At 60.1% G+C, this 17,125-nt stretch overlaps 1 protein-coding gene across 14 annotated transcripts in view; it reads left to right on the top strand.

The window, feature by feature from the left end:
* The first annotated feature begins 901 nt into the window (after positions 1 to 901).
* The window catches only part of LLGL2 (LLGL scribble cell polarity complex component 2), a 34,041-nt gene continuing 17,817 nt past the window's right edge, over positions 902 to 17,125 (top strand). The window contains exons 1-4 of one of the 14 annotated variants that reach the window (XM_067715119.1): positions 902 to 1,134; positions 10,457 to 10,791; positions 11,334 to 11,421; positions 12,016 to 12,108. In XM_067715119.1, the coding sequence (XP_067571220.1) occupies positions 12,034 to 12,108 (75 nt within the window). In that variant the 5' untranslated portion in view covers positions 902 to 1,134; positions 10,457 to 10,791; positions 11,334 to 11,421; positions 12,016 to 12,033. Of the gene's footprint in view, positions 1,140 to 8,761; positions 8,846 to 9,516; positions 10,792 to 11,333; positions 11,422 to 12,015; positions 12,109 to 17,125 lie in introns of those variants that run through there. The other 13 variants (XM_067715118.1, XM_067715117.1, XR_010937365.1 and 10 more) reach the window with 13 other exon arrangements.

Below are 17,125 nucleotides of genomic sequence, written 5' to 3'. Positions count from 1 at the left end.
CATCCCATTGTCCGTGGAACTGGCCCCCAGGCACTCACCCCTGCTATATCCACCCACAGAGAGTACTTCGTCCTCTGGTGCTAGAGTTAAGAGCAGCTCTCAGGAGGGCAGGAATGCGACCCGACCCTTTCTCTGGGAAGTCACTGACGTCTAGCTAGCTTGGCTTTCAGAAGGGTGGTCCGAAGAGGGAAGATGGCATTCCACTGCTCCTTCCCTGAACGCAGCCAGGTCCGGGTAGAGGGGCGGCCGAGAGGCGACATGTCAGTGTGGCTTGAATCCTAGTCTTTCTGAGCTGTGCGGGCCTGGCCTCCGCGCCCCTTCTGCTCCTGTCTCCTCGTTCCTAATCCCCTCCCTCGTCGTGCTGAAAACTCCGGTCGCTGTTGCTGCCGGTTACCCGGAGGAAGGTCCAGGCTTGGAGGCCGCCCAGAGAGGAGGCGCCTCGGCGACACCCCAGTCCTCAAACCACCTAGTTCTTGGGTCCCGAAACTTGGCCCTGTGTTCGCCGGTCACCCTCTCTGATTGGGGTCTGCTCTGAGGGACCCGGACAGGAAGAGCCGGCCGGGCTATGCCCCTCCCTCCGGGGCAGCTCGGGGCCAGGTTGTGGGAGGAACCGATCGCCTGGTTTAGGAGGTGGCCCGGGGCAGCCGCGCGTTCCGGGAACTATTTCCTCCTCCGGGAGGCGGCGGGACACTGGGCGCGGCGTGGCGTCCTGCGATCAGGTACGCCCAGGTGAGCCCAGGTGAGGCCGAGGGCGGGCCGGCAGTGCCTCGTACATATTCACGCAGACCTCGGCCCCGCCCCCGCGGTCCACGGAGTCGTGGATTGGCCGGAGCACGGCCCCCGCCCTCCCCGAGGGCGCCCGCGCTGCGCTCGGCCTCTAAGGCTTTGCGCTACCGGGGGCGGGGCCAGGCCCGGGGGGCGGGCCGCTGGGGCACTGCTCTCCGGGTTCCGCGGCCCGGCCGGCTCACCCTTTATGTAAATAGCGGCGGCTCCGCCCCCTGCTCGCCGCGCCGGAGGTGAGCAGGAAGGAGACTGCCGCCCAGCATCCCGTGGGCCCGCGGCGGAGCGAGCGGAGCTGGCGGCCGACGCCGAGGGACGCGGAGGCCTCGGACGGGGGCTGGCCTGGAGTTCCAGGTGAGGTGAGGGCCGGGACCCACCTAGTCGAGCCCGCCCCCTCGGGGCGCCCGCCACTTGGGGCGCCCGCCACTCGGGGCGGGGAGGCAGGGGAGGGCCGGGACCCCTGGCTTCTCCGGGCTGGGCGGGGAGGGCTGCGCGCAGATCCGCTCGCCTCGCTTCGGATCCCGTCGCTCCGCTCGTCTGGGAGAAACACCTGTAGAAAGTGCCGCTGGGAACTTTTCTGTGCCTGATCCGCCCGCGATTACAGAATCTGGGTTTCGGGTTTGCACAATAGTGTTGGCTTTGGAGAGCAGGGAAACAGGTGCTCGGCCCGGCTGGGCGCGAGGGTCACTGCGGGCGGAGACGGAGTCTCCGGGTCTCGGGCCCCACGTGTAAGGCGCCTGGCCGGAAAGGCAGGCGACGCGCGTCTCCAGAGTGGCCCTCTCTCCGCGAGCGGGGCCCGGAGCGCTTTACGTTGGCGGCTTAGCCCCTGCTCCTGCCATCTGGGCCTTCTCCCTGCCGGCCCTTTGTGCCTCCTAATCCCCGGACACAGGAAGCCCGCGGAAGGGACTTGGGTCTTGGGGCCTTTCTCCGCCTCAGGCGGCTTTGGATACCTTTAGGGGACGTTTCGGAGACCCAGTCTCTTTTCCAAGACCACGGGGGTTGGGCTGCGCTGCGGGACACTGGGGCTTGGCAAGAAGTGAAAAATACCGTCTTGCCAAAGAAAGTGTGCAAAGTTTGCTCTTGGTTTGCTCAGGCTGGACGGTTCACAGACACACCAAGCTTTGGCTGTGGGGAGCACTGACTGTAACTAGGAGAGCCGTGGTGTGGCCTCCTGAGGCTCTCACCTGAGCCAGGTGAGCTTTGGGTGAGGTGGGCGGGGCGTAGACTCGGCGCCGTCCCCATGGGGATCCATGTGCCAGATGCAGGGCGTCTTAACCTGGGCTCTAGGGAGCCTCTGCAGAGTTTACAACTCAAGGTCCTGTCAGGCTGCAGAGGGCATTCTGAGCAGGGAGAGGAGGAGTGTGTCAGGGAGACAGGAAACCCCAGGTGGGAGGAATAGAGCAGCAGAACAGAAAAGCCCTGGCCCAGCCCAGGGGAAGCCAAAGTCAGAAGTGGCTTCTGAGGAACAGTCTGGGTCTTTGTGAGCTGAAGCATGGGAATGGTCCAACCTCTTTATTTTATGCACAGGGGATTCAGATTTGGTTTTCTTCAACTATCTGCCCCCAGTGCTCACTTATGTCAGTGAGGGCTCAAACCCAGCTCTGGGGGCTCTGACCAGTGCTTGCTCCTATTCTCTGAAGTTAGACTGGGCCACTGTCTGGGAGCCACTGGGCAGTGTTTCCAAGGTCTGGGGTCATCCTGCATCCCTACTTTTCCTTGAGGCAATGGAGTATCCCCTTTAGCAGCAGATTAATATAATTTTTTTTAATTTATATTTTTTATTTATTTATTTTTGGCTGCACTGGGTCTTTGTTGCTGTGTGTGGGCTTTCTCTAGTTGTGGCGAGCGGGGGCTACTGTTTGTTGGTGCACGGGCTTCTCGTTGCAGTGGCTTCTCTTGTTGCAGAGCTCAGGCTGTAGGCACGCGGGCTCAGTAGTTGTGGTGCACGGGCTTAGTTGCTCCGCGGCATGTGGGATCTTCCCAGACCAGGGATCGAACCCGTGTCCCCTGCATTGGCAGGTGGATTCTTAACCACTGCGCCACCAGGGAAGTTCCAGATTAATATAATTTTAATCACTTAGTGACTTAGCACTTAGTAGCGCTTTAATGCACAGTAGCATTAAAAGAAAGAAAAAGGCCCTTAATCCCAGCTGACCCCATTGGTTTAAAAAATAAAAAAGGTAATAGGAGCCCACTGGGGCAAATGAAGTGTTTTAGAAAGTGTAAAATAAGACAGAAAACAACTTCTCTCTCGAGCCTCACGGTCTTTCCTCAGATATAGTGCTCATTAAGTTTTTTAAGTGTCTTTCGACTCAGGTGTAGTTTTGAATTGTGCCTTGCCGGTTTCTTGCTGGGTGACCCTGGCTCTGTCACTTAACCAAACCTCAGCAAGCCTTGTTTTTACAGTTGTTGACGAGAGGATGAAAAACGTCATAAACACGTGTGGCCTGGCACATAGCTGGCGCCAGGTGAGGGTGGGCTGCTTAGCGTCCCCACGAAGCATACAGAGCGTGGTCACTTGCGGGAACTTGGGCAGATGCCTGGGCCTTTCGGATGTGCCTGACGGGTTGTGAGGGAATTTGGCTTCTCTGTCCAGATATCCTGATTTCTGGAAGCCTCTGGAGATCAGAACTTTTAGAATGAGGATGTTGCTCCTTGGAGAGCAGAGGTAGAGGGCAGTGGCCTCTCCTAACCTCACTTCGGGTTCCAGGGGCCCTTGGGACTCCTTGGAAAAGCCAGGAGTGAGGCCTAACGGCCGGACCCCCGCTGGCAGGCCTTTCCTGGGAGGAGTGTGTGTGTACAATCTAATCTGCTTTGCTTTCTGCTCGGGGGAAGGCTTGGCTGTATACATTCTGCACCCCGGTGGGCGGATAGGTTGGGGTAGCACATTCCTGCACTGCTCTGTTGTAATTAAGGAGATTTTCTGTGAACTCCACAGTGCCTCCTTTCAGCCTCATTTAGGGAAGGGGTATCCTCTCCTGCCAGGACTTCCTGGCCCCAGGACCCTCCCTCCCATAGAGAAAATGGTACACGGAGCTGGAAAGTTTGGCTTCTCTGCCATCAGTCTGTGACCCCCCCTATCTACCGCATTGGAGACATTGAGCATCCCTGGCAAGCATCTCCAGGGGCCATGTGGTGTTCCGTGAAGGGGGTCCTTCCTGACGTGCAGAGGCAGCTTTTGAGACACCTGGATCGGGGGCCAGGGTGGAGGCCTGAGAAGCCAATGGCCCTTGCTCCTGGGTTGGCTGCCTTGAAGAGCACTGGCTGCCTGGACTCACTTATCCTGAGTACTCAGCTCGGAGAGGCCTTCTTATCTCACCAGGCGATATCACTATCAGGGCTCCCCCTGGGTCTCCTGAGGCATGCCAGGTCTGTTTGGCAACTTCGTTTTCCCCTGCCCAGGAGTAGTTTTCAGGGAGAAAGTGGGGTATGGGATGGAAGATGGGCGTCCCCCAGTAGGGCCACCAGTACTGTTCGCTCTTCTCCAGCCCTGGCTCCCTAGGATCCCCCGGGAAAGCCTCCTCTCCCTGTGCCCTGTCAGCATGGGGCTTGCCCAGCTCCCTTGGGGGTGGCCTTCCCTCCCCGCCCTGCCTCTCAGAGGAAACTGGTCCTTTGAAGAGTCACCCCACTCCTTCCCCTTCCCCTTCCCAGGGACCACAGTGAATTCTTGTGAGCTAGGAGAGGCTCCTCTGGGCATGGGGACAGGGAAGCTGCTAGATACCTGACTGTGCCCTTCAGGAATTCAGCAGAGACAGGAGACTTTTCTCGAGACACCTGCCTCGGTGTTCCCAGGGTTTGATGAGAGGGACTGGGTACAGGACTGTTTGATTCTAGTAAATAATGTTATTGTTGGCTCTACTTGCCAAGGAGCTGGGTGTCCTGGAGCCTGGGGCTGAGGCAGGACCTGTAGGGTATCCCCAAGCAGGATGTCAGGCGTGATAGGCACACGGCCCTGGCCTTGGTCAGAGACTTGAGAACAGGACGGGGAAGTTCCCTGAGGACCCCGTGGGGCCCCAGCCCAGTACTCTTGAGGGTCAGCGGCTCCTGACTGGAGAACGCCTTTGCCTACCTGATCCCCATTCAGTCCCAGCTGTTCATTTATTCAACAAGTATTTATTGGTGCCTCTGTATGTGCGGTGTGGTTTAGACACCAGGCCTAATCCTGGCACCAAGCAAAGGTCTCTGCCGTCACAGGACTCAAATTCTAAAGGATGGGAAGCGTGAGTGACTGGAAATGAGTGTAGGTAGTAAATAATCTGTTAAAAGGCAATACGAGCTATAGAGTAAGAACTAAAGCCGGGGATCAAGACCCCTTGGGAGGGGGGCAGGTTGCAACTTTAAACAGTGGTCAGGATGGGCCTCGTCAAAAAGGTCACATTTCAGCACAGACTTGCAGGAGGTGAGGGAGTTCTTTAAGTAAATGCTGGGTGCCTCTCAGGTGTGAGGGCACTAAGCACTGGAGATGCAACCATGGACAGGTCAGGTGGGGCCCGGTTCCTCCCCCCTGGAGATGACATAGCCTGGAAGCTGCTTGGGTCAGCCGTTCACGTCTTGAGGCAAGTCGGAGGCCGTGGGATGGAGCTTGATGGGATGAGCCAGGCAGCCTGCCCACACTCACCCACGCCCACCCCGGGCAAGTCGTCAGTGTTCTCCCCAGAACTGCTTTGCTTTTCCTTGTGCTTGACCACATCCAGTCTGTCACTTCCCTGGAGAGAGTCTGGTGTTGGATTGCAGAAGGGGACCGAGGCCCCCAGGATGGGGACGTGGGGAGGACGCATGCATTCCGACTTCCCACTCACCCTGCAGGAAGAGCCTGGGGGTGGCAGGAGGGCCCTCCCAGGGCTGTGGGACTGGCCTGTGGCTCCGTGGGACGGACAGTGAGGGGTGGAGGGCCAGGTCAGGCTCTAGTTGCTGACCCCAGGTGGTCCCATCCAGCCTGCTCTTGGCGAGCCCCTTTGTCCTGGGAGGGAGGCTTGAACTGAGCAGACGGTCTGCAGCCTGGCTGGCATTCAGACTGGGACGTGGACTCTTACTGCCCAGCCTCCGTAGCTCTCAGAACTGGCTATTTCGTAAGTAATTGTAAGAGTTACATGAGATGTTGCTTGTAAAGTGCTTCAAGTAGCATCTGGCCACAGTCCCTCTCGATCCCTTTCATTACCTAACAACAACAGCGACAACCGTTCTGTGGTTCCCACCCCCTCGCTCTCGGCGTTCTAGTCCCACCTCCACAGAGGTGCCCTTTCTGCCAAGGTTTGGTTGCTAAGCTGCTGGCCAGGGGCTTCCCAGTGCCTCTGGGAGATTGGGTTTCCCAGGATAACTCAGGCGCTGGCAAAGCAGCCGTGGGCATCTGAGTTGGGACAGACAGGTGCCCAAGGGTCAGCAGCTGCCCCAGCTGCTTACAGCCCTCTCTTACCACTCCCTGCCGTGGGAGGTGCAGGGGCGAACTCACAGCCGGCGGACGGAGGCCAAAGCTACACGCAGGATGTTGGGGAAGGGAGGGCAGCTTAGGAGCAGCCGGCCGTGGGAAGCACGAGCAGAGGGGAGCCTGGGACTGCGCCTCGTGCCGTGCGTGCTCCCGGAGATCGTGAACACGAGCAGGTGCTAGCGTGGCCCCAAGAGCCTTCTCTCCCGTGGGCCTGAGATGTCCAGAGTCCTGCTTCCGGATGTAGCCTCTCTTAGCAGCTCAGTGGAAATGCCCAGGCTGTGGAGGGAGCTTCTAGGGGGCTGGCCCATCACACACCTCCAGCACAGGCTGATGCAGCTTGGCCAAGCCTTGGTCTCCTGGGGATAGATTAGCCCAGGCACCCCAAACAGTGCCAGCGTGGGATGAGCCGTCTGCTCTGGGGACCCCCGTCTTCCTCCCTGTGACACAATCAGACCTGCTGCTTAGAGCGGGGAGACAAGACAAGCCCACTCGCCTGCACTTATTTCTTCTCTGCCTCCACTGGTCTCTGCCCTGAGCTCCTGAGATGCAGGGGTGGGGGCAGGGTCTATGTGCGTCCCTGCCCCAGGGTCTGTGCAGAGGATGGGAAGGGAAGACAGGGTATGAATTGGCTAGCCTGTTGCCAAGTACGCAGCTCTCCTTTTTTTTTCCAGGGTGGGCATCAGGGTGTGGGGAGACCAATTCTAGGCCCTGGTATGTTTCACTGGCGGGCAACAGTGTTGGGTGATTAGAGCAGTGAGAGCGAAGGGAATCGCCAGGTCAGCTGCCCGCGGGGGACTCTTCAGGCCAGCTCCACGCACGCGGCACAGACCTGTGGGGAGAATGAGTACGAATCAGCCACAGGTCAGCAAGCCTCATGGCCCAGCCAGCCCTGTACCCTACGCGCCCCCCTGCCCCACCATCGAGGGACCAGAGAGCCCGGCAGAGCAGGGAGGGCGGCTCAGAGGTAGGTCTGGACACGGACGGAGGGCGCAGTGGACAGGAATGGAGGCCGAGGTTGGGCAATCTTTAGAAGTTCAGCGGATGGAGAAGGTGTTTCTTCTCAGGAAGCGCCCCCGGCACGGGTTGTGCTCTAGCCAGGTGGCACCCCCAGCGCAGGAAGCCAGGACCCTCGGAGCTCCTTCCTTCCCCAGTCTTTGCCTCAGACCCTTCTTGGCGTCAGACTTGGGGGGCTTCTCAGCCTGGGGGGCCCCTGAACTCTCTTACCCCACATCCCTCACGGCAAAAGCGGCATTGAAGAATACAGCACCTGAGAGCTTGCCAGCTCCTCCCAGGCCTTCCTGTTGAGGCTCACAGCCGCCTCACCCGTCATAGCCTGCAAAGCAGTAACATCCTTTCGCCCCGGACCAGGGGCGCCTGAAACATGAGGCCACACAGCTGGTTCCACCCACCTGTCTACTCCCTGCCTCTGTGCCCATTTGGTGTCCATAGCCGTGGGCAGGGCAGGAGCGATCCCCCAGCAGGACTGAGTGCCAACTGTGAGCGCAGGGCCGCCCTCACACCTGACCAGGACCTGGGCCCCTCCCGTGTGATCCTCTTATTTCCCCTGCCTGGGAGGCAGATAAACAGAAAGAAGAAGAAGCATCACCAGTAATCCCATAACCCTTCCACTGTGTTGTCGACTTATGTAAATATTTTTAAGACTCTACCTGACTCTTGGATACATTGGACATATGTTTCCGTGGCCATCGTCTCCTGCCCTTTTCATGACTGTACCCGTTCCATCGTCGGGCTGAGCACCCTTCACCTGCCCCCTGTTGTTGGCCGCTTAGGTTGCTTCTGATTTTTCCTAGCAGCTTAATGACAAGCACGACAAGGCGGGGGAGACCGTCCACAGAGCTAGACGAGTGCCCGAGTCCACAGTGGTTTTAGGCATCATTTTAGCATAAGGCACAGTCGAGCGCTGAGGGAGCACGGTGAACGTGGTCTGGATGGGGTCAGGGGGAGATGATTTTGGGAAGGTGATTTTTTGTATGCTGCTTGAGGGGCAAGGTTATGTCAGAGGGAAACGTGGAGACGAAAGCACGGAGACCACGGTGAATGGGGCTGGTGCGGGGGCTGAGGAGATGGACACAGGGCCAAGCAGAAGGGGACGTGGGGTGGGGGAGGGGAGGGCGGACCACATCAGGCCCCTGCCCAGGACTGTCAGGGGGTTCCCAGTAGAGTCAAACTGAAGCTCTTTGTTGTGGCCCACCAGGCCCCCCTTCCGACCCATGTCATCCCTCCTTGTTGCCTGCGCCCAGCCCCTCGTGGCACACGGAAGCCCGCTGCCTGACACGCCCTGCCCCGAATCCTCCCGCGGGCTGACCACTTCCTACCATTCAGGACTGGGTGGAGGTATTATCACCTCTGTTCGTTCATTCAGCGTGCGCACGTTGCAGTGGAGGCGAGGGAGGGAGGCTCGTGAGTATTTGGAGGAAAAGAACCCCAGGCAGAAGGAACAGCAAACGCGCAGACCCAGACTCGGGAAGGTTCGCTGAATCCTGACCACCAAACCCTGGTCCCTCGAGCTGAGCATCTTCCCTTATTTTCTTGTAGGCTCTGAGCTTTCTCTGAAACCGTCCCGCTGACTGATTTGTGTACCTCTTAGTCATCGCGCTCCCCTGCCAGGGTGTAAGCCTGGTGAGCTGGAGGATCTTGTCTGTCTGTCACGGTCGTATGCCCGGTCCTCAGACAGTGTTTGCTCCGCGCCAGGCAATGGCTTCTGCCGTTGCTTCCACTGCTTGCAGCAGACAAGCTCTCCGGACCTCGAGGAGCTGCCACCCAGCTTGGAGGAGCCGAGCTGTGGTGCTTGAGCCCTGGCTGTGGGTCCCAAGCCCTGGGCTCTTTCCCTTACGTCTCCCCGCCCCCGTCAGGAGTGGGTTGAGTAGGTAGGATCTGTTCCACACCAGGGAGCTCCAGGCCCAGGTTCCTGAAGCTTCTCCGCAGAGAACCTCTTGCCTGGGGTGAGTGGAGCTGAGGGTTTGCTTGGAGGTAAGTCCAGCCAGTCCCAGACCTGTCCGCCTTCAAGAAGGGATGGTACTTTTTTATGCCTTGACATGGGCAGCTTTTCTGTACTGGGAGCTACGCTGAAGGTCCTGGCTCCGTCACCCCAGGCCAGTGGTGTTCCAGCCCCCGGCTGGAATGAATGGCAGGTCCAGGCAAGGGCCCCCGGCTCTGCCCAGCCAGACCTCACCAGAGGCCAGGACCCACACTGCTTGCTTGGCTCTGAGCTGAAGGCATGTGGGAGTGTGTGTGTCTGCATGTGTCTGCGCCTTGGAACTGCACGGCTGCAACTAGGCATCCTCTGTCCTGTCTGTGCATCCTTTGCTGCCTCCCAGAGACCTAAGATTGGGGAGTTCACCACACCTGGGGTCAAATCTCAGTTCTGTTGGTACCTTCTTAGGGATTGGATGAGTTGCCCAGCTTCTGTGGTCTTCTTTCCATGTCTGCCGCGTGGGGATGTTCCACTCACCTTCCAGGGAGGCTTCTGGAAGGAGAAGGAGCATCCAGGATGAGGTTTAGGTGCACCTTGTTCTAACGCACAAAGGTTTGGTTCAGTGCCTGGTAGGCAGCAGGGGCTCCAAGGGGCAGGCGGGTGGATGGAGTGCCCGCCCTCCCTCCCCGAGTGGGGCTTTCTCCCACCCAGCTCCACATCATGTCTCCCTCCCTCCTATCTGCACGTTTGCCCCTGGGACTGGGCGGTGTCACCCTTGAGCCTTTGTGGGTCCTTGGCACAGATGGCCCTGTGCCCGCTTGTCCCCACCCTGCAGCCTGAGAGGGTCCCCGGGGCAGAGCCCAGGGTGGCCTCTCCCTGGAGTCTGCAGGCCCGTTTCCTCCTCCAGGGCGTCCCTCCCAGCCTCCTCTGGCTTCTGACCCAGTGACCGGGGCCGGGAGAGGGAGACGGGGCATCGCCAGGAGCCTGGGGTGGCAGGTTGATGAGCTGGCGCTACCCTCCCCCATGGCTGGAATGCGAGGCCACCAGCCCAGCTGTTTGTCCAGGAGGCCGAGGTCGCTGCAGGCCCCGAGTCTGTTTTCACTCCCAGGCCCAGGAGCCTCCGGGACTTTCCCGTGTTTGTTCCCTGAACCCACTGCGGGGCCTCGGGTCAAGTGAGCACCCGGGAGTTTCCCGACTACCTGCTGTTCCTTGGAGAAGTGGGGCTCCCCGTTCTGCTCTGGCTCCCCCAAAATGTGAAGGCACAGACCTCTACTCTCCAACCCTCTCACAAGTGGTGGCCTTTTCGGTGTCCCCAGAAGGTGAGGCGTTCAGAGGGCTGGTCTCCACCTGTTCCCAGCTGGAGATGTTTGGATTGCCCTGGGACATGCCTCTCTGCCAGAAAGTCCCTCCAACTCTGCCCCGCATGTGCCTGCCGGGGTCCATTCATATGCGAAGTCTGGCCTGACGGTTAATTTTTGTCACCTTTCAAGAAGCCAGAAACTTCAGGGTATCCTTCGGGTCTCAGCTTAACTACCTTCTTCTCCGGCAGGACACTCCCCTGCTGCCGAGTCTGGGCCGGATGCCCCTGTGCCTCCCCATCAGGGTACCCGGCACTGTGCACTGTCCTGTCTTTACCTGCCCCTACCCCAGAGTAAGCTCCTTCAGGGCAGGGGCTGGCTCTGCCTCCTTCCCTTATAGTGTCAGGCGTGAATGGAGCCATTTCCAGGGTGGGCCTGAGCCCCTGTGTTTCCGAGGACGGGCCTTGGTGTCCTGTGGTCAGTGGGAGGTTGTGCTCCTGGAAGCCGGAAGCTGGAGCACATGTGATCCCACCCGCTTCCCCCAAGGATGAGCCAGAAATAGTTCCCCCGGGACTGGGAATGCATTGTACGGTGGGAGGACAGTTGGGGGGCCTGGGGCTGGCTTCTTTATTGGGAGCAGATTTCTCCTCCTGATTACTCTCCACTGGGCCCCTGGGAAAGGGAGCCTTTCCGAGCACACCCCATCAGAGCCCAGGGGAGCTGGAACTGGAGAGCCAGAGCTGAGGGTGGGAGGTGGGGCAGCCTGGAAGCCTGGGCTTCCAGAGAGAGACCCCCAGCAGCCGTGGGGGCGGACCCAGCTCCCCCGTGGGCCCCGGCTGTGGGGTGGGGTGGGCCAGCACCCCCCGACTGGGTGCTCTGCACCTCACTCACTCAGGTTCCGGACGGCTGTGGCGGGTGGGAGCAGGCTAAGCCCAGAGTCGCTGGAGAGCCTTCCCTGAAGTTAGAAGGAAGAATCTGCCCAGGTGTGCGGACCCCAGCCCCCACCCCCACCCCAGGGAGTTCTGCTGGGCCCTGGCCTGGAGTTGTCGGCGCGTTTCCCCTCCCCCATCGGGGTTCTGATCTGGGAGCCCAGGTGGACAGCCTTTGCGTTCCCACCTTCCAGCCGGCTCTGGAGACAGCGGCTTGTGAAGTTGCCCTTTCTGTTTAGCCAGAGTTTTATGGTTTTTCAGAAAACAGGTTAACAATTAAGCTTTAAAACCTCAGGGCCTCTGGCCCTCCTTGTTCCCATAAAGCCGGGCTAAATGGCTTCCTCCCCCGGCTTCTCCTGTTGGCTTTATTAGGCCACAGGTGGCCGGGAGCAAGCGTCAGAGCATTAACCAGCTCCGGCCTCCAGGTCCAGAGCTCCCTCCGGTTTCCTCTCAGGGAACCGCGCTCCACGGATGGGGCGTGAGGCGTGGGGAAGCCGAGGGTGAAGCTGGCCCGGCCCCGGGGGCGGCTGCCTGCCGTGCTTGGGGAGAGGCTGCCTAAGCTGGGCGAGCGGGCCTGGGCGCCGGGTCGGGCTCTGGGGTGCCGGGCCTCCTTTGGCCGGTGCTCAGCAGCTGCCCCCCTTTCCCCAGGGGGCTGCGCGCAGCAAGATGAGGAGGTTCCTGAGGCCGGGACATGACCCTGCGAGGGAGAGGCTCAAGCGGGACCTCTTCCAGTTTAACAAGGTAAGGGGAGCGGAGGGCCGGCCGGGCGTTTACGGCAGGCATGGAGGTGTCACGCGCCCAGGGAATTCCCTGACGGTCCAGTGGTTAGGACGCCACGCTCTCACTGCTGAGGCCGCGGGTTCGATCCCTGGTTGGAGAACTAAGATTCCGCAAGCTGCGCTGCGTGGCCAAACAAACAAAAGGTATCACCCTCCCCACGGGCTGGGGCTGGCGCCGGGGTCGCTCTTACCTGGACTAAGGTGCTTACTTGGCACTGCCTGCTGTGCCTCCTGGGAACTGGATTTTGGAAATGGGGTCTGGTTAGAGGCTTTCCTGGGAAAGGGTGACAGGACGCCCAGGAGTCAGCTCTCCTTGTCCCATGTCTCTCGCTGGCTGTGTGACCTCTGCAGGTCATCCCGCCTCTGCCAGCCTAGTTTTCCCCACCTGTAAAATGGGGGTAAAACAACCTGTCCTGCCTCCCTCCTCAGGGGGTTATGGAGCAGGCCTAGGGCCGGGAAAGGTGAAAGTGCGTTGAACCCTGCAAAGTATAAGATGTTCCTGTGATGCCAGTTTCCTTGGAGCCCTGGGGCCACAGGCCATGGCCGTTCCCTCCCTCCTCAAATTACCCTCAAAGGAAAACACAGCTTTCCCTGCAGGCAGAACACATAATTCCTTCTGGCCGGCTGTAGGCCTGGGTGAGTGGGGAGAGGCACCTGGGAGAAGGTGTCGGCGGGGGGTGGGGGTGGGGGTTGGCATTTGACCACCCCAGCTCCACACCTGCTCCTAAGGCCCCCCAGGCGGGTGTCCTCTTACCCACGATCATGGGGCTTCCCGGGGGGCTGGCCTGTAAAGGGGAAGGAATACAAGGTGGTTTATTCGCTCCGAGGCCACCTAGCAATCCGCAGCCGGTTCGGGGCAATTCGCTCCTCTCACCTCTGCTTTGATCTAGGCCCTTGGCCTCCGTGCCTCAGCTTCCCTCCACCCTGGAAGGTGGACTGCAGGAAGGGGAGCAGCAAGATGCTCTTCCCCTCGGGGGTCCCAGGACCCCTCCAGGACATGCTGACGGGTGGGCTTCAAATCCAGCTTAGCCACTTAGAAGCTGGATGACCCTGTGCCCGTCACCCATTGCGTAGGTTTGCTGTGAGGATTACACGGAATTAGATCATTGACGTGCTAAGCACAGTGGTCCAGGAGTGTCAGGTGCTGTTTTCAGGGGCTGCCTGCCTGCCAGGGAGAGAGAGCTCCCGGGGGCTTGTTCGAGGCGAGTCAGGGTCCCAACCTGCTCTGCCGGTTTCCTCTGATTTTCTTGACCTGTGGCTGTGAGGCTACTGCCTCTGGGATCAGGGCTTCCCTAAATGAACACCTCCTCCCACTGGGGGAAGGAAGCTGTGGGCACGGCTTTTGGGCCTTGGGATGTGGGCGTGCATATGTTATGAATGGGGGATCTCTGGGCCCCTGCGGCCTGCCATTCTCACTTACAAGGGAGCAGCCCATGGGTGTTGGGTGTGGGTCTCAGAACCTCAGCATCTGCCTCGGCGCCTGGGTGACCCCTGTCGCCTTCCATTGCCCTTGATGATGCTGGGATCTCACACCCCAAAAAGGTGGCCAATTCCAGTGGAAACCGGATAGACAGGCTCAGTGAAGAGGGATGAACCCCCGCCCCAAGTTCCAACTGTGCAGCAGCAGGGTGGGGCTGGGGTGGGGCTGGGGCAGAAGAATCATGCCTCCCCCTCCACCCCGTGCCCCCAGACTGGACTGCCCCACCCCCAGGCCTGGCTGGGGAGGGGAGGCTCCTGGAACTCCTTCTTCCTCCCATTCACTTCCAAGAGACATGCACTGAGTACCTACACAGCCCAGCGCTGGGGCTGTGGGAATCTCAGACAAGACCTCTGCCCTCCAGGACATTTATAGTCTGGTGGAAGGAAGGGGGCTGATGGTCTAAAATTCCACTTCCTGGGAGGGGAACGTCTTGGGGGGGCTGTTGGGGAGGGGTGGGGCTTAGACTCATCTCATCTAGGTTCTGGGTGAATGGTGGAGCCCGAAGGGTTGGGCTTGGAGGATGAGTCCAGATCCTGGAAGGTTTGGGAGCCTGGGTGGTCCTACCCACGCCAGCCCTGCCCCGGCCCCCTGGCTGTGAGGTCAGCTGTGGGATCAAGGGAGGCTAGAACCTGGGAATCTGGGTCTGACACGCCAGAGCCTGGTGAGTTTTGAGCAGGGGAGTGAGCGATCTCATTTATGACTTAGAGGAGGTAGCTCTGGGACCTTTTTTTTTTTTCCCCTACCTTTCAGTCAGGAGCAGGTAAGCTCAGAGCACTTAGGAGACGTTGCATTGACTGACTGGGGCCCAGCAGTGGGGTTGGGGTGCAGGGCTTGACCGTTGACATTTGGGGCCTTTGGGGCCCACTGAGTTGTGGGGCTGTTTAGCAGCATCCCTGGCCCTGCCTCCCCAAGACATGACAACCAAAACTGTTCCAGACGCTGCCCAGTGTCCCCTGGCCAGTGAAATAGCCCCCGGGTGAGGGCTCATTTAGGGCGAGAGGTTGATGAGACCTGGTGACAGACGGAGCGCAGGAGGGAAGGGAGGCAGCTGTCCTGCATCCTGGCTGGGCAGTGATGCCACCCCCTGGGTTGGGGAGCCCAGGAGGGGCGAGGAGCAGGGTTGAGGAAAGTGATGCATTCGATTCCGACAGAATAGCAACAATTATGATCGTCCACTTATCGAGAGGCAGTCTTGCCCAGGGGTGAGTGGCGCCAACCTCGGCACCTGACTGCCTGGGTTCACCAGCTGGGTGACCTTGGACAAGTCACTCATCTCTAAGTGGAGAGGGTAACAGCAGCCACCCCACAGTGTTGGTGTGAGGATTAAACGAGTTAGTGTGTGAGTTGAAGGGCCTAAGTGGCTAGTGGTTCCAGTATCAGCACGGCTCTGTGAATGTTATCTGGCTCGAGGTTCAGTGTGGACAATCTTGGCAGCCTCAGGTGAGGGCGGGTCCCAGCAGACAGTGGGATACGCAGAGCTGGAGCTCAGAGCCTCACATCTGGGGAAGCAGGCAGTGTCCATCCCGGAAGTGCCGGTCTGCAGGGCAGTGAGCTGGGAGGTGGGATGGTGGCACCATCATAGGCCAGTCCAAGAGGCTCGCAGACACCAGCTGGGCCTCTCCCTCCAGTACCATCTGGCCCAACTCCTTGATACCCGCACCAAGTGAGGTGCCTCAGAGAGATCAGGGACATGGCCCCCGGCGGGCCGAGAGCAGCATGTCCTGTTTCTTCGGCTTCGGTACCTGGGAAGGAGCTGTGTCTGTGGACAGATGCTCTGAACCCCCTGCTGGGGACTGACTGTCCGAGGGGCAGCTCCGGTTCACCAGGGGCTCCATGCCAAGCAGCAAAGGGGCCAGGTGGTGGTTGGGGCGGGGACCCTGGAGCCAGGCGGCCTGGGTCTAGATGCCAGTTGTGCTGCTTCCTCACTGAGTGACTGCAGAAACGTTACTTAACCTCTCTGCTCCTCAGTTTCCTCATCTGTAAAGTGGGCGTTGTAATCACCCCTACACCCAGATTGGTGGGCTGAGTGAGTTAACTTGCTTTGAACGGCACCCACACACAGCTGATGCCCTACAGGGTCTGCCTCACCTTCGCCTCAGCCTCCTGACGACTCACAGGTGGGCGCTGTTCCCACTCTGCAGGTGGGGAAACTGAGGCCTCCAGGCTTGCACAGCCTGAGTACCTGGAGGGGGCACCGGCTGGGGATGCGGCTGCCGGTTCCGTCTGCCCACAGCCGTGCGGCCTCAGGGTGCGGCCTTCCATCTCTTCACCTGTGCCGGATGCCGGGTCCTCAGGCCTGTTGGGAAGACAGAGGTCAGCTGGCAGTGCCAGCAGGGCCACTGAGGACCAAATGAGGGAACTGCGGGACCCACTGGGCGCCTCAGGAGGGAGGAAGTGACTCCGAGGAGACAAGGGGACGTAAGCTCATGTTAAATTAAAACCCCTTCCTTGAAAATACCCTCGAGGCCCTGCCTCCCCTGGTGAAACCCGCTGGCCGCCCTTCCTGCCTGGGCCACCCTCCCCCACCCCAGGCCCTGAACAAACAGTGTGTTCCTGACCAGCTGCCCCGTCCAGGGCGGTTTGGTCTTGGCGTTTGCATGGCTGGGCCCCTGGTGTCAGGTGACAGCCGCACAGGGAGGGCCAGGTTGCTGCCACCGCCAGGAATCTGGGCTGACCACACCCAGTACGGGGCAGTGCCTCCCTGTCCCCCAGCCCACCCCCTGCACACCCTCCCACCCCGTGCCCCTGGGCAGCCTTCCTTCCTGCCCCCCAGCAAGTGCTAGGGACTCCTCAGCCCTCCATCTTGGACAGGGTCCCCCCTTGCTGGGGGCAGGACGAAGGGCCCCCTCGCTCTCAGACAAACCACCTTTGCTCTCTCCCTTCCGGGAACCTGAAATGGGGTCCCGGAGCCGGTGTGAGACAGACGGGCTTTCTCTCTCTCCCACACCGGGCTAATGTTGCAGTTTGGCGGCTCCTAGAAATCTCTCCTTTCCCAGCTCTCTGTCAAAAGAGTTCATTGTTCTCTCTTCCCTTGGCACAGGTCACCTGAGCCAGGTAGCAGGGTGGGGGCAGTGCCAGGTAGGCTGGATGCTGAGCTCAGGAGGTAGGGGAGGACACCCCACTTTGGTCAGCCTCCTAGCTTGAACCTGAGCTGGAGGCGGCTGGGGTCTCTGGCTGGGAGGGCCGGCCCTGGAACCCGGGCCCGCTGTCCTGGGCGGAGGACTGATCGGGGTCGCTGTGTGCCTTGGAAGTCCACAGCAGGACCCCCCTGGGGCTGAGCGCCTCCTGTGCCCCGGGGGCTGCTTTCTTTAAGGGAGGTCAGATACATTCTATGCTCTTGGGTCCTGGAACTGTGCCTAAACCCTAAACCAGCCTGGAGGGGGTCCCTGTCCACGTGGACCTGCTGCTCCAGTGGGGGGAACCACGTCTTAAAAGGCTGTTAGGAGTCGGAGGGAGGGGGAACCAGGGGATGGGAAGGGCACCCCACCTTGGGAGGCAG

This window comes from Pseudorca crassidens, chromosome 19, assembly GCF_039906515.1.
Source record: "Pseudorca crassidens isolate mPseCra1 chromosome 19, mPseCra1.hap1, whole genome shotgun sequence".
Classification (NCBI taxonomy): Eukaryota; Metazoa; Chordata; class Mammalia; order Artiodactyla; family Delphinidae; genus Pseudorca; species Pseudorca crassidens.
This window is presented reverse-complemented; position numbering and strand designations above follow the sequence as displayed.